Source organism: Haliotis asinina, chromosome 4 (genome assembly GCF_037392515.1).
Source record: "Haliotis asinina isolate JCU_RB_2024 chromosome 4, JCU_Hal_asi_v2, whole genome shotgun sequence".
NCBI classification, from domain to species: Eukaryota; Metazoa; Mollusca; class Gastropoda; order Lepetellida; family Haliotidae; genus Haliotis; species Haliotis asinina.
This window is the reverse complement of record NC_090283.1, coordinates 47,858,864-47,872,498: the sequence shown is the minus strand read 5'-3', so window position 1 is coordinate 47,872,498 and position 13,635 is coordinate 47,858,864. Positions and strand designations below refer to the sequence as shown.

Below are 13,635 nucleotides of genomic sequence, written 5' to 3'. Positions count from 1 at the left end.
TTTGTTTTAACGCCTCATTAACAATATTTCAGCAATATCATGGCAGGGGACAACAGAAATGGGCTTCACTAATTGTACCCATGTTGGGAATCAAACCCAGATCTACGGCGTGACGAGCTAACGCTCTGACCATTCAGCTACCCCACCGTCCAAGTACAGTGAAAGAGCGCTGTGTACATAAAGACATTAAATATTGACAATGGACTTTGCAAACGTAAGTGTTGTTTACAAACACCATATACTGCGTTGAGCAACCAATGTATCTAACTTGACGATATGGTATAAGTGACCATTACGAGATCGAGAGCCCAATCCAAACGCTCAGATTATACATTGATGGTTGCCAGATGTAAACAAGTGTCAATGACGAAGTATTTACAGTACCGAACTCACCTTCTTCAAACAAGCTAACCCGTTTCAAACATTGTAACCCAACCTGTGTGTTTGGAGGAAGAGCTGCAGACGTATTGACTCGCTGTTTTAATGCGCTCTAATGTGTTACGTTTTAAGCTTTGAAACAAAGGCCAAATCGATAAATGTTCGAGAAATAACCAGACGGGGTTAGGCACAAATACGTTTAAGAACAGCTAAGGATTCTTATTTCTTGGATACAACCTCAGAGTGCTTGTCCAACAAACCCATCCCATTCGTGACATCAAAAGAATGCAAATTTAGGTGGTCTCCAATACTCAAGTTTTGTAATGCGTGAACCGAGCGCTTGTAAATAATATATCTCCAGAAACATGATATGTTTTTAGACAAAACAGAACTCTCGGTATCTTTATTTTATTACACAAGGCCTGAAGGCACATCAATAGCATTGATCACTAAAGCAGATCATTTTGTGAAATGTTCACTCGGATGCTCTTTGTCGGGTTCAGTAGTTTGAACCTTTCCTGGGTACAAATTACGCCATATTAAATCTTTCGGTTCTTCACCGCCGATAGGTTTAAAGTCAAACATCTTATTGTCGAAATTTGACCTGTCGAAGTCTGTCGCTCCTCAGTCTTAAGTCATTCATACAACATCGGATTACTCCTAGTTCCAAGAAAATATTTTCATTTTAAGTGTTCACTTACGAAAGTAAGTGAACGAAAGTACAGTATGTAGTTGAAAACGCTTGCTTGAATGTTTGCGTGTGTTATGTCAGAAAGAGAGAGAGAGCGTTCTTTGAGGTTGGTATCTGGTGAAAATGTGATATACAGTCCGTGTGATACAGAGATGGACAGATGAATTACAAATTTTATCGTACAAAACTGCCACATAAATATTAATAGCAAACAGGTTTATCATTTACTAATACCCAAAAGCTTTCTGATATTTGAATTTTTTCGGACTCCACCAAATAAGTTGTTTAAGAAACTATCATCATTGAAAACGCAAAAACTTGTTATCTGTCGCGACGGGTGAAAGCGAAGAAACGGAACACAATTGCTATAGGAAACTCAACAATGGCAATCCGTCGATGTTTCGATGCATCGTTACGACCCTAGTTATTGAGGTGGACAAGATCCGCTACTCATTTGATGTGAAACGAGATATTTATAAGGTATATAATGTCTTTCAACATATTCCATGTCATTAATATATACTTGAAACGAGTTCATTGACAAAACACCAAACGTTTGAACGATTCCTTTCCAGCCATTCTTTTTGCCTGGAACAAAAACCCATTGCCTGACTATAAACGATATTTGTTGAAGGCAGAATATCATTATATGATTCCGAAGATCTTATGAACATGTGTCTCTGAATCATTGTTCAAATATTGATAGCACCTGGTATGTGCTCAAGCAGTGATTAGAAGAAGGGCCAAACAGTAATGTATTCTCACGAACATGACATTCATAGAGTAACGTTACATTCTCCCGCTGGCAAGTATTAGCTCATACAGGCATATTTCTTTTCAGGACTCCACGATCCTTTTTCTATCAGCTGCACTGCCTGGCTTTCCCTTCTTTTTCTGGTCCCTTGTTTAAGCATTTGATCTCTATACTTCTTTTCGTAAGTTTAGACTCACTAGTCTAAATGCAGCCACTTGCTATAAGCAAATGTTCTAAAGTAAATTTTGCAAAATATTGAAAGGTACTGTTTGCGCATAAACTGATGTAAAACAAATTGGTAACGTTGCAAAGATTATTGTCATGAGCTCAATAAATGATAACAATCAGTGAAAATTGGTGAATTCTCGACAAATGCACACCAAAATGCAGTTCTTCACATTCGCACTTGCAAATTTGATGCATTATAGTCTGCCTTGGGTCTGCAGCTGGCTCCCACAAGTTAGTGGAGAAATCAGTATTCGATTTAATCGTATGTATAACCGGAACAGATAACGAGTGTTTTAAGTGAGTCTAAACTTTTGAAAGAAAGTATATTTTCCAAGCATTCTTGACACTGTTTGAATTAATACGAATCAGAAGGAATATTGAAAAGAAATGAAATGTTTTTGCATAACTTTTGTAAATGTATTTTAGCCACCTGCCTACCTATAGAAAGCTTCTCTCATGGAGAGACTAGGGTTCTCTCCCCGCGTTAAGCAAATCAAAATTGAAATTAATATTTGCAATATTTGTTGTTACTCTGCCTGACTCTTGACGGTCAGAGAGTAAAACCCGGACTGGTACGTGCTCGGTGGAGAATTTCAGTGACTAATCCGTTGTCTTTTAAACGCCGAGAACCCGAGACGCAACCCACATGGGTACGAGGTCCATTAGGAACCGGTGAGATAGCCAGGTGGTTAAAGCGTTCGCTCACTCTTTCACTCACTCACTCACTCACTCTGTCCCTTTAGCTGTCCCTTTGTTATGCTGCTACAGAGTACGAAGGCCATAAACTTCACCACTGAGTAGACCTTTCTTACCCATGGACGTCCGGGATAGAATTGTTCTCCAGCAACTCATGCTTATCGTAAGAGGCGGCTAACGGGACGGGGTGTATTTTGTTATCGTAAACATATAACATGCATCAGTCGATGAGTGAGTGGGTTAATGTTTTAGAATTTAGCAATATTCCATCAAAATCACTCAATGGACACCACAAATCGGCTTCACACATTGTACTCATGTGGGGAATCGAACCCGAGGCTTCGGCGTCATGAGTGAAAGCTTTAATCACCAGGCGTCACCAATGCTCCAATATCAGTCAGATCGTGGCAGATAAGATATAAAGCTATTTCACCCAACATGTTTCTTAACTCGATTAAAATATGGTATTGTATGGATTAGATTTCCTCAATGACAAATAATATAAAACTGTGATTATCCAAACTGTTTGCCAGTTTCGATCGATCATACTGATCGAAATATCGATGTATGGCATAACCCTTGGCGAAACGTCGGTGACATCGGTATAAAACTTGAAATATATGAATAGATGGATATAAAATGAGGAATTAACTTATAATCAACCCACCTGTGAGAACAAGTCGACGACGTTTACGCGTCTCCGGCATCCGTACAAAACGCCCACCCCGAAGGCCACTTCAGACGCCAGAACATCGACGTTAGTTAGTGAGTGAGTTTGATTTTACGCCGCTCATACACTCCAGAAATAAGACGGCGGAAGACACTAGAGCTAGGTAATACAAGACACTTGTTATGGATGTGCAGCTTCTTTATTATTCAGACACAACGTTTCTGGGCTAATACTTGTCCCTTCATCACGTGAATGACAGTTAATAGTTACACAGTTGTATATAGTATAAACAGGAAGGCACAGGTATGTGTAGTATGTACATGAAACCACAAAGTTGTACTTACAAAACATCAGTGAGGGAATTAAGTTCAAACAGGGTATATATAATGTTCGTACAACATGTTTAAATAGACTGAAGGACCATAAATGAAGCCAGTGAATTATACAGTGATAGAAATGGGGATGTACAATATTAGGCGACTGCGATGCACAGCATGTTAAGGTGAACACTAGTGTTCAAATAAATCAGGAAGGAGGACACCCTGTTCCCTCTTCAGCTCAGGTTTAGCCCGTTTGATGACTATAACTTCCATTAATTTGCGTTTACACCAGTTGCTAATGTTCACGGCTAAGAGTTATGTGTTTTACAGCTGTTGGGCAGGAATCGTAACTAAGTGTTTCGAGAGAGCTGATTTAAGTCAGACGTTGACAGACGTTTTGTGCTATTTGATCCGTTTTGTGCTCTTTCGGGTGGCAATAGGTCTGTCAGTCTCACCAATGTAGGTGTCACCACAGTTGCATTCCAATTTGTAAACACATTCTGTAAACACATTCTGTAAACACATTCTGTAAACACATTCTGTAAACACATTCGTTGAGTTGGGAGTGATGTTGCAGCTGCCTTTGCCATTGGCCTTTAATTAGGTTTTGGGGGTTCTATCGGATGATACTGGCAGTTTTCTTCAGTAGTCTGCTGATAGTAGTCTGGATCGAAGGTTTCCTCTTGCTGTCTCGAGTATCCATTGAGGGTTATGAAAGCCGAGGTGGTCTTGAGGTGGTCTAGTTCACGTTGAAGATGGGAGGGCTGCAGGTGGATTTGGCACGTCTGACTAATGTATGTATGGCTCACTTGATCTTGGGATGGTAGTTGGGGTGGATATGTTGGTCAGTGTGGCTCAGTTTGCGTTAGATGGAAGCGATGAGCTGATTTTCTGTTTACGATTGTGAAGGTATCATCTACTCTCTGAACCAGCATAGTGGTTTTATTGGCGATGTGGATAGGGCTGCTTGTTTACGTTCGTCGTGTCGATTTCCAATATGAGGGGTGACTGGCGAGCCCATGGGTATACCATGTTTGATGATATATTTGATCATGTGGAGTAAGACATTTCAAAACAACTCGATGCATGGCTGATGATGTTGTCTGTTGAAAGTTGTGTGTCAAGGTCATTAATGCTTGTTTCTATCTGAAGTTGAGTACTGCTATGGCTTCTTCTTGTTTGTAAACAAATGTGCCATATCATATCTAGCCATGGTGCCATTGGTGTCGGGTTCGTCTACAAAGGAAGATCAATCATTAATAACGTCTTCAAAGAGGCTGGTGTCAAGGGTGCCTTCAAGGTTGGCAATGGTTTTCAGCAAGTCATTTTCGAGGAAAGCATCTTGCGTCATAGGTGTTGGAATTGATTTTTGGATATTTGAGTTGTAAAAACAACCCTGTGGCTTAATGTACACACAATATGTTTCCAAGGATGTCGTCAGTGTTATTCACCTGATGAAGGGGCAAGCACTAGCTCAGAAATAATATAGAAAGTGCACATCAACATTAAACACCTGGCACATTGCACCCACATTGCATCCATATAGGGAATCGTGCCCAGGTCTTCGGCGTGACGAGCAAACGCTCTAACCACTAGGCTACCCCACCACCCCAATATCGACTTCTGGAGGCCGTGGACAGGGTGATAAGAGTTTTCTTCACCGATGAGCCATGTTTCCTTTACCCCCGAGTAGATCTCTGGCCACACACCATATGTTCTCGATTTGGGGTGGGTAACAGGAACAGCAAGGTGGGTTGTTTGTTTGAGGTCACACTCAGCTATGTTCCAGTTATATGGCGACGGTTTACACGCCATATTTGCTCGAGTTATACAGCAGGGTCACGATTCCCAAAGTGTTCGTAACGTTGCGACCTGTCGTAAGTCTACATCATATCATAGGTTTACGAATGTAAACACTACGGAGGTTTCGTGGATTGGAACCCATGCTCTCAATCAGATGTTACTCTGACCCACAAGACCCCAGATCGCGTGCCTGGGATGAAATGGAGAGACGTTTACGACGTCATCTGAATCCTCCAACCGTCCAGCAAGAACACCGCTAATTCTTTCCTTCGGATATGGAATGATCTTCAAGAAGGTGGCAAAGGTGCCAGGCCTGCATCAATGCACAAGGTGGATACAGGGCACACAAGCTACTGACCATGCAAACTTACCCCCCACCCCCCCACCCCCACACACACCTCGTGTTATCGATCATTTTCATGTGATAGCTGTTCTTATGGACCGTTGACAGTTACGATAATATTATACTTTTGTCAATCCATATTAAGATATTTCACTGGCGGCAGTTAAAGTTTACTACTGATTCTGTTTTTGCAGTCTGTGAGTCACAATTACTATTTGAGTTTCCCCAGTAGTATGCTGAGTAAGAACAATGGTAACGAATCAGGATTATTTAGTTAATAGTTTATACAGTCAACACTGACTACACATGAACATTTTCATTATCATTTGTATTGTAAAATTATTGTCCTCCTGAGAGGGTACGTAAGTCCCAAATCTTTCAAGTCAACTTAAACTTACCAGACGTTTCAGACACAGTATTCTTGTTATTTTACTTTCGTCATTTCCTACAATAACCAACAGCTGAAGGGATGGTGTAGAACCAGTTGGGGTCCATGTATGTAGCAAAGGTACTGCAAGTCCCCATGGTCCCTAGTATGTTGATCTACCTTCAGTTGTTTGCGATCTATAGCCTGTTTTCATGTTAAATTGTCTAAATAGTGATATTAGTTTTAACTTTCCAAGCTAGTTTTAATGATAATTCTGATATTCTAGTTGCTTTACTGTCCTTCGTTGACAGATTTTTAAAATATGCATACATTCCATTTTAATGTTAAATGTTCTTGTCACGGTATGGCTGAGATATTGCCGATGTGCCATTAAATATTAACTCACTTACTCATTATCATGTCTTTCACAATGTTCAGCATAGGTGTCTCTGAAGTTGAATATGTGCGTGTGTGCGCATGTGCGCATGCATGAAACAAGTGTCAACAAGAAGCATTTTGCATAGACGATAATATTTTATTGACCCTTACTGCTGCAGGATGTGAACGGTCAGCAGAATTTATATAAATATGTATTAAATATTTGGTTGATAATGACACTGGTGCTCAAATCATATATCCAATTATAAATCACCAGCCCGAATTAAAATAATTACAGTCACACTTACATACAGTCTGTGTAAACGTTAACGTATGTCACACTGCTATACTAAGTCTAACAAATCTTAGCAGAGGGTCGCGTCTGCTAACGTTTTGAATTGACCAATCAAAACACAGTTTATCAAATCGCTAAAGTTAACATTGGCACATACAGTTTGAACTTTTTTTCCCGAAAACGTTTGTACTCGAGCAATTCCGAATGTTATTTCCTGCACGATCGTGTCTGAGTGACACACATGGAGAACGGCATCACTCACAACAGTGAGTCAATATTGTCAATGTTCCAGGATGTCATCTGGCGGAAATATAAGCAAATAGTAACCATCTCATCAGAAACCTTTATGCGTAAATACTGCAGGCCAAATCCTAGTTTAAATCGCTATTATTGGTTTGCATTATAAGGGGTTACGCGCAGTAGTTGGAACAGTGAAGCAAATGCACGTGTGGTTCGTCATAAGCGTTAACTTGGACGAACCCTTCTAGGTTCACGGTGTTTCATTTAATGTGCATACCCTTTGTAATCCAAAACAATAACAACGATAAGAAACAATGATCTTTTGTTATACATGGTTTATGCTAAGCCGAATAAAATTCTGAGTTTTAAATGTTCATTTGGCAAGGTAAAATTATGAGGATTCGCAATCTTTTTTTCATTTCACCTTTTTTTGTTTAAAGTGACAGTCATCAGCTCGTTTTCACTGCAAACAAACTATAGCTAAGTTTCATTTTTAGAAACGGCTTGCTACCTTATCGGAAAAAGAACAAAAGATGAAATCCAAAACATGTGACGTCATACTGGTCATATTTCAGCTGGTTTGAAGCTGACAACAGTGGATCAGCCAATGTTAAACAGAGAAAGTGTAATTGTAATATACAGCCGGTACATTTTACCACTTTGGAAATAACATTGTGTATTCGTATCTTTCGACAATGTGAGTTATATTTGTGAGAGAATGAGTGAGTGAGGGAGTGAGTGAGTATGTTTTACGCCGCCTTCAGCAATATTCCAACAATATCAAGGCGGGGGACACCAGAAATGGGCTTCACACCCTTTAAACAACCAGTCTTTTTTGTTCGGTGGTAGTGACTCCAAGAAATGAACTTCATACATTGTGCCCATGTGGGAATCGAACTCGGGTCTTCGGCGTGACGAGCGAACGCTTTAACCTCTGGGCTTAACCGACTGTCCCTCAAAATATGACCGTGCCATTTTATATGTGTCAGTTGGGTTCACAAAGTATTCCATTATGCGAGTATACCACTAACAAATGTCAATGCATATAAGAAAAAGTAATATATATCCTTACAGATGAAATTGTCACATTTTCCCTTAATTTCTCTTCATCATCTCTTTCCCCCTTGGGTTCATCATTTGCATTTTTTCAATCTCGTAAATATATAATACCCTACTTACATGCTATCTAGATCCAGTTGTCGTTGGAAACAAGAATAGCGGAGTCGGTTAATTAGATAGATAAACCTACGATTAGGTGACTCATTCTGAAAGTGTGGGTTCGAATCCCGGAGATGAGTCTGGAAATTCATTATGTAACACTTTACAAGTTTCTTACTTTCTATTAGCCTTTGTGTTCAATCTTGTCCATCCTCCTCCCACATAAGTTACTTGTCAGATCTTCTTACGAACCTCTGTTCTAATACCGCCATATTTCTCATGAAACAAACACAGATTATCTCCCTACTTTGTATCCAATTAGAACACACGTTACATCGACTTACGTCCAATTTTACTAATACAAGCAAATGTGGGGACACATATATCCCTCATCTGCCGGGGACATGTGTTGATGTGACACATATGCATGTAATGGCTAGCTTGTCCGTTGTCAATGAGGGCTATGGAGACGCCATTGACCCGGCCATTACATGACTGAGTTCTGTCTAGATGAAATATTTGCGCATTGCGCTTGGGGATGAGGTTCTAAGGGGTTTTTTTTCCAAAGCATACGGGAATTACCGTGGCGTTACGAATGATCACTTATGAAACAAAAGTCACTGATGGCACAACTAAATCTAATTGCAACCAATCACGAATCCTGACCACGTGCACCAGGTCTTATTAGAACAGATGTTCGTAGGAAGATATGACACATAATCTCTATGGGAAGAGAATGACTGTTGTAATGTGGTATTATGGAACGTAGTCCATCTGATCCAGCTGCAGAAACGCCTGGCCTATGACCTTATCAACACCGCTGACCGGCCACTTGAGCTGATTCTGAGGAACTGTTAAAGCCCCACCTGTACAGTCGGATTTGAACCACCATCCACCTCCCACCGTCTTGGCACACCCCCAGCAGTCCCTGTCCCACGTACAGAACCTCCGAGGTTTGACGCTATCATCAAAAGCGTCATCACCCCACTCCCATGGATTGGAAAAAATGCGGATGAAATCAAGCTGATAGTTAGCATCCTCTCCTGTTATGGTAGCACTTTCCATGTACACGCTGGCAACACTAGAAGACCCTTGCAGAGCGTTGTAGATGTTCCACTGGTAACGGTTGTAGACGTTGAGCTGGTAAATGGTCTCAAGTCCGAGGAAGTACTCGCAATTGACGTCGCCGAAGCCGTGTTTGTACTCCTCCCACGTCCTATTGTAACTGATGCCGGGGCACCAGGAAGGGACAGGATTAATCCTCCTAACCAACCACACAGTCCCCGCGTTAAAGTTACAGTACACGGTGAAAGGGACAGGAGAGCTTGCTGGCTGCACTTTATAGAACCCAGTGCCCCTCAATCCTAGCTCTGTGCCCTCTCTGCAGCCTGGAATAATTATATAATATGGCAGTTTATGAACTGTCTTGTGTTTGCGATTTTCACACACCGAAGCTGCCCAAATTTGTAAAGTTGTAACATTTAGTCTGAATCGAGAGTGTGAGTGGGCATGTGAGTTTAGTTTTATGCCGCACTCAGCTATATTCCAGCTATATGGCGGCGGTCTGGTATCAGGGCAATAAAACTGGTTTCAGCATAGTTAGAACGCTGATCTCGGTCAATATCAAAGAGTATTAACTGGGGACAACGGATAAATCAGGCATAGCGTTCTGAAACAATGAGCGAGTGAATTCAGTTTTACACCGCACTTAGCAATACACCAGCTGTATGGCGATGGTCTTTAAATAACTGAGTCTGGACTAGACAACGAAGAGATCAACAGCATGAGCATCGATCAATTAGGATACGATGGCCCAGTGAAACAAGTCAGCGAGCGTGACCTACCGATCCCAAAAGTACCCTCTCACAACAAGCATGGGTTACTGAAGATAAAGTTTTACCCGGATCTTCACGGGTTTTGTCTGAATCGTAAGCATGTGTATATGAATCAAAGGGCAATGGGATGGGTGGCCAGGATGAGGGACGCTCTGTCTGCCTCAGGATCCACTGGCGTTTTATTTATATCTGACAAACGTGGATTTTGTACCATATACGTGTAGTCCATTACTCATCGTCGTCCAGCCCTTGACTGACCTTTCACTTGTCAACTGGTCACTAATTTCTTACACTGTTATACGTATATGTCTGTTGTCTAACGCTGCATTCACCTACATGGCGCGAACTGTGAATAATTCATTTTGGACATAAGAATCCGTTAAGATCGATTTACCCAATCTGTGACATGTGTAAACCAGGTCAAGAAGCCTGATCACCGATCCCGTTAGTCGCCTCTTACGACAAGCATGGGTGTCTGAAGACCAATCCTACCCCAGATCTCACAGGTGAATTTCATTAGTACAAGCAGTACGTCATCAATACTTACTATAAATATATCGTCCACAGTACTGTCCTGCATATCCGGCAATACAGATGCAGATAGTTCCAGTCCAAGTGCCGCCATTTTTACATGGATTCAAGGCTCTCTGGAGAAGAAGGTTAAGGAACATGAACGCCATGTATGTGTCATCAGAATTCAGGGTAGTTACAGCATCTGTAATCAATGCAGCAAGTGCGGTTCGGCGAACCAGCCTGGGTCACTGATTTATAACGGAGTACTCAGCAATTTTGCAGATATATTGCGGCCTCTTTAGTTAATGAAGTTTGCACAACAAGACAATCTAATGCTCACTGGGATACAAATGCAAACGACTAAGACACAGGGGCTGACCGTAATTTCTTTGACCATGTGGTATGACAGGCATAGATTGCTGGGAAAGAAGGGATAGTTTTCCTTGGAACGACGAGCACACTTAGTGGGAATGACAGGATAGGGTGCTGGGGATGTCAGACGGGGATGACAGACATAGGTTGGTGGTGAAGTCAGACGAGGATGACATACATGGGTTGGTGGGGATGTCAGACGAGGATGACATACATGGGTTGGTGGGGATGTCAGACACGGGAAAACAGCCATAGGTTGGTTCGTACGTGATACTGGGGAGAGCAGCTTCGTGAGGACGTCAGACTGGGGACAACAAACTCAGGCTGGCTTAGACGTCAGGCTGGGGATGACAAACATCGGTTGGTGATGAAGTCAGACGGGAACGACAGGCATAATTTCGTGGGGACGTGATGCTGGGTACAAAAAGTAAAGATTGGCGGGGACGTCAGTCTGGAGATAACAGGCAGTTGGTGGGGACGTCGGATGGAGATGACAAGCATAGGTTTGTGGGGACGTGATATTGGGGACAACAGACATAGGTTTGTGGGGACTTGATATTGGGGACAACAGACATAGGTTTGTGGGGACTTGATATTGGGGACAACAGACATAGGTTGGTGGGGACGTGATATTGGGGACAACAGACATAGGTTTGTGGAGACGTGATATTGGGGACAACAGACATAGGTTGGTGGGGACGTGATATTGGGGACAACAGACATAGGTTGGTGGGGACGTGATATCGGGGACAACAGACATAGGTTGGTGGGGACGTGATGCCGGTTACAACAGGCATAGGCTCATTGCGACGTCATACTGAGGACGACTGACATATTAGTGGTCCCTGATCCGATTCACAGTGACAAGGCGACTTCGGGTGTGGAATGGCCTTGACCTTCCTACACCATAGGAGACGTCAGCAGTAGTCATCACTGCATCACTGTTTATTGTTACAGTGCCATTTTGCTGATAAAACTAGCGTACTGCAGTGTGCTTCAACAACATTTTCCACTTCATCAAAAGGTTTTGTTAGTTTTATCTTACTGGAAGAAACATAAACTGTGTACTTTCTTTTGCTCATCAGTTTATATTATCAATATATGAAACCATATACCAAATCTGCAGCATCTTTGCGTTGTAAATGTCTACATCCGTTCTTTGAAGTCATCCCACCGCATCCTGAACTGGACACGTCGCCAAGGATGTCACACGTCACTTTACCGTCATCTCTCTTGCACGCGTTGACCGAAAAGCACCCATATGTACGAGCGCATATCATTGCGCACTCGACGGCGTTTAGTGTAGTGGTGGACCGGAAGGGGTCAATGGGATATATCACTTGGAGGCTACATCCGGGTAGTCCCATGAACCCAGCTGTGTCTGTGCTTGTATAAACAACGACTGTATCGAAGGCCAGCAGAGACGCAATGATCAACTGACAATGATTGATTGGAATGCATTTCACCATCATCCTGTGAAGAAAGCAAGAAACAAAATGATTATCATGTACAAAAATAAATCGCGTTCTTCCGTGTCGTGAGTGAGTACTGTCTGAATACACCAATATTCCAGGATGTAGGCCGGAAATCAGGAATGGTGCGCGAGATTTTAATTCAGAATAATTGACTTGTCTAGACGTGTATTTATTATATGTGGAACAGTTTACATGCACCTTTTCGCCAACACCTGGTATGATGACTACATGTGAGTCATGAACGAATGCACATGATATAAAAACATGGGCATTATGCATGAGTATGAAGCTTGTAGAGCTCGAGTCGTTAAAAGGCAGATGTTGAAGCAGTATATCGCTATAAGGGCGGCTTCATATGGAACACCACATCGCCAGAATTTCAGCTAGAGGGTGAACGTTAACATATATACTTTTCACGGTATTATATACACACACCGGTTATCCTATTGTAAATGTACTTTAAAATATTAGTAAAATATTAGTAGAAAAATCAGCCAAATGCTTTAAGACCAATTTGTTGTAATAGGTATTAATAACAATTTTAAGAAACCACATTTAAATCCTTAGAGTAACGGTGAAACACTAGCAATGATGAACTGCTATAAAATGGTACATTTTCATCATTTCTGTTTTTTTTCTGCTTAAAGCACCCAGTTGGGTTACTTCCTACTTACAAGTTATTAATTGCAGAAGTATGCCAAACCATTTATTCCCATTTGCCGGTACATGGAACAAATTACAGACCGCAGGATCCACAGGATCTTCTGAATAAATTATTTATAACATTAATGATTGTAGACGTCCTTTCGACCTGGACGACTGAATATATCAAATCAAATCCCTCAACAGCCAGGATTTAATGATTTGAATGCTCAGACACATCCTTGAAGGTCCTCTTGTTCTGATGTACGAGGATACTATCATACTACTGATTGTTTCTCAATATGACCAACTTACAGCACCATGAACTCAAATTCCAAACTTTTTTTGTCATGTGATGTAACCGCAACTCCTTTAAGGAAATTCCTTAGAAACCGCAAGATTTTCATTTGTTATTGTGTGCATTGCTAGAAAGGTGTTTATGCAAGTAGCAAGACATGTTTAACTTTGCAGCTGGTT

The 13,635-nt window shown here is 41.5% G+C and overlaps 1 protein-coding gene across 1 annotated transcript; it reads right to left on the bottom strand.

The window, feature by feature from the left end:
* Positions 1-9,077: 9,077 nt before the first annotated feature.
* LOC137280977 (uncharacterized) lies at positions 9,078-12,513 on the bottom strand. The gene is made up of 3 exons (XM_067812149.1): positions 12,157-12,513; positions 10,704-10,803; positions 9,078-9,709 (listed from the first exon to the last, which is right to left on the bottom strand). The coding sequence occupies exons 1-3, from the start codon at positions 12,511-12,513 to the stop codon at positions 9,078-9,080; spliced, it is 1,089 nt and encodes a 362-aa protein (XP_067668250.1).
* Positions 12,514-13,635: the final 1,122 nt, after the last annotated feature.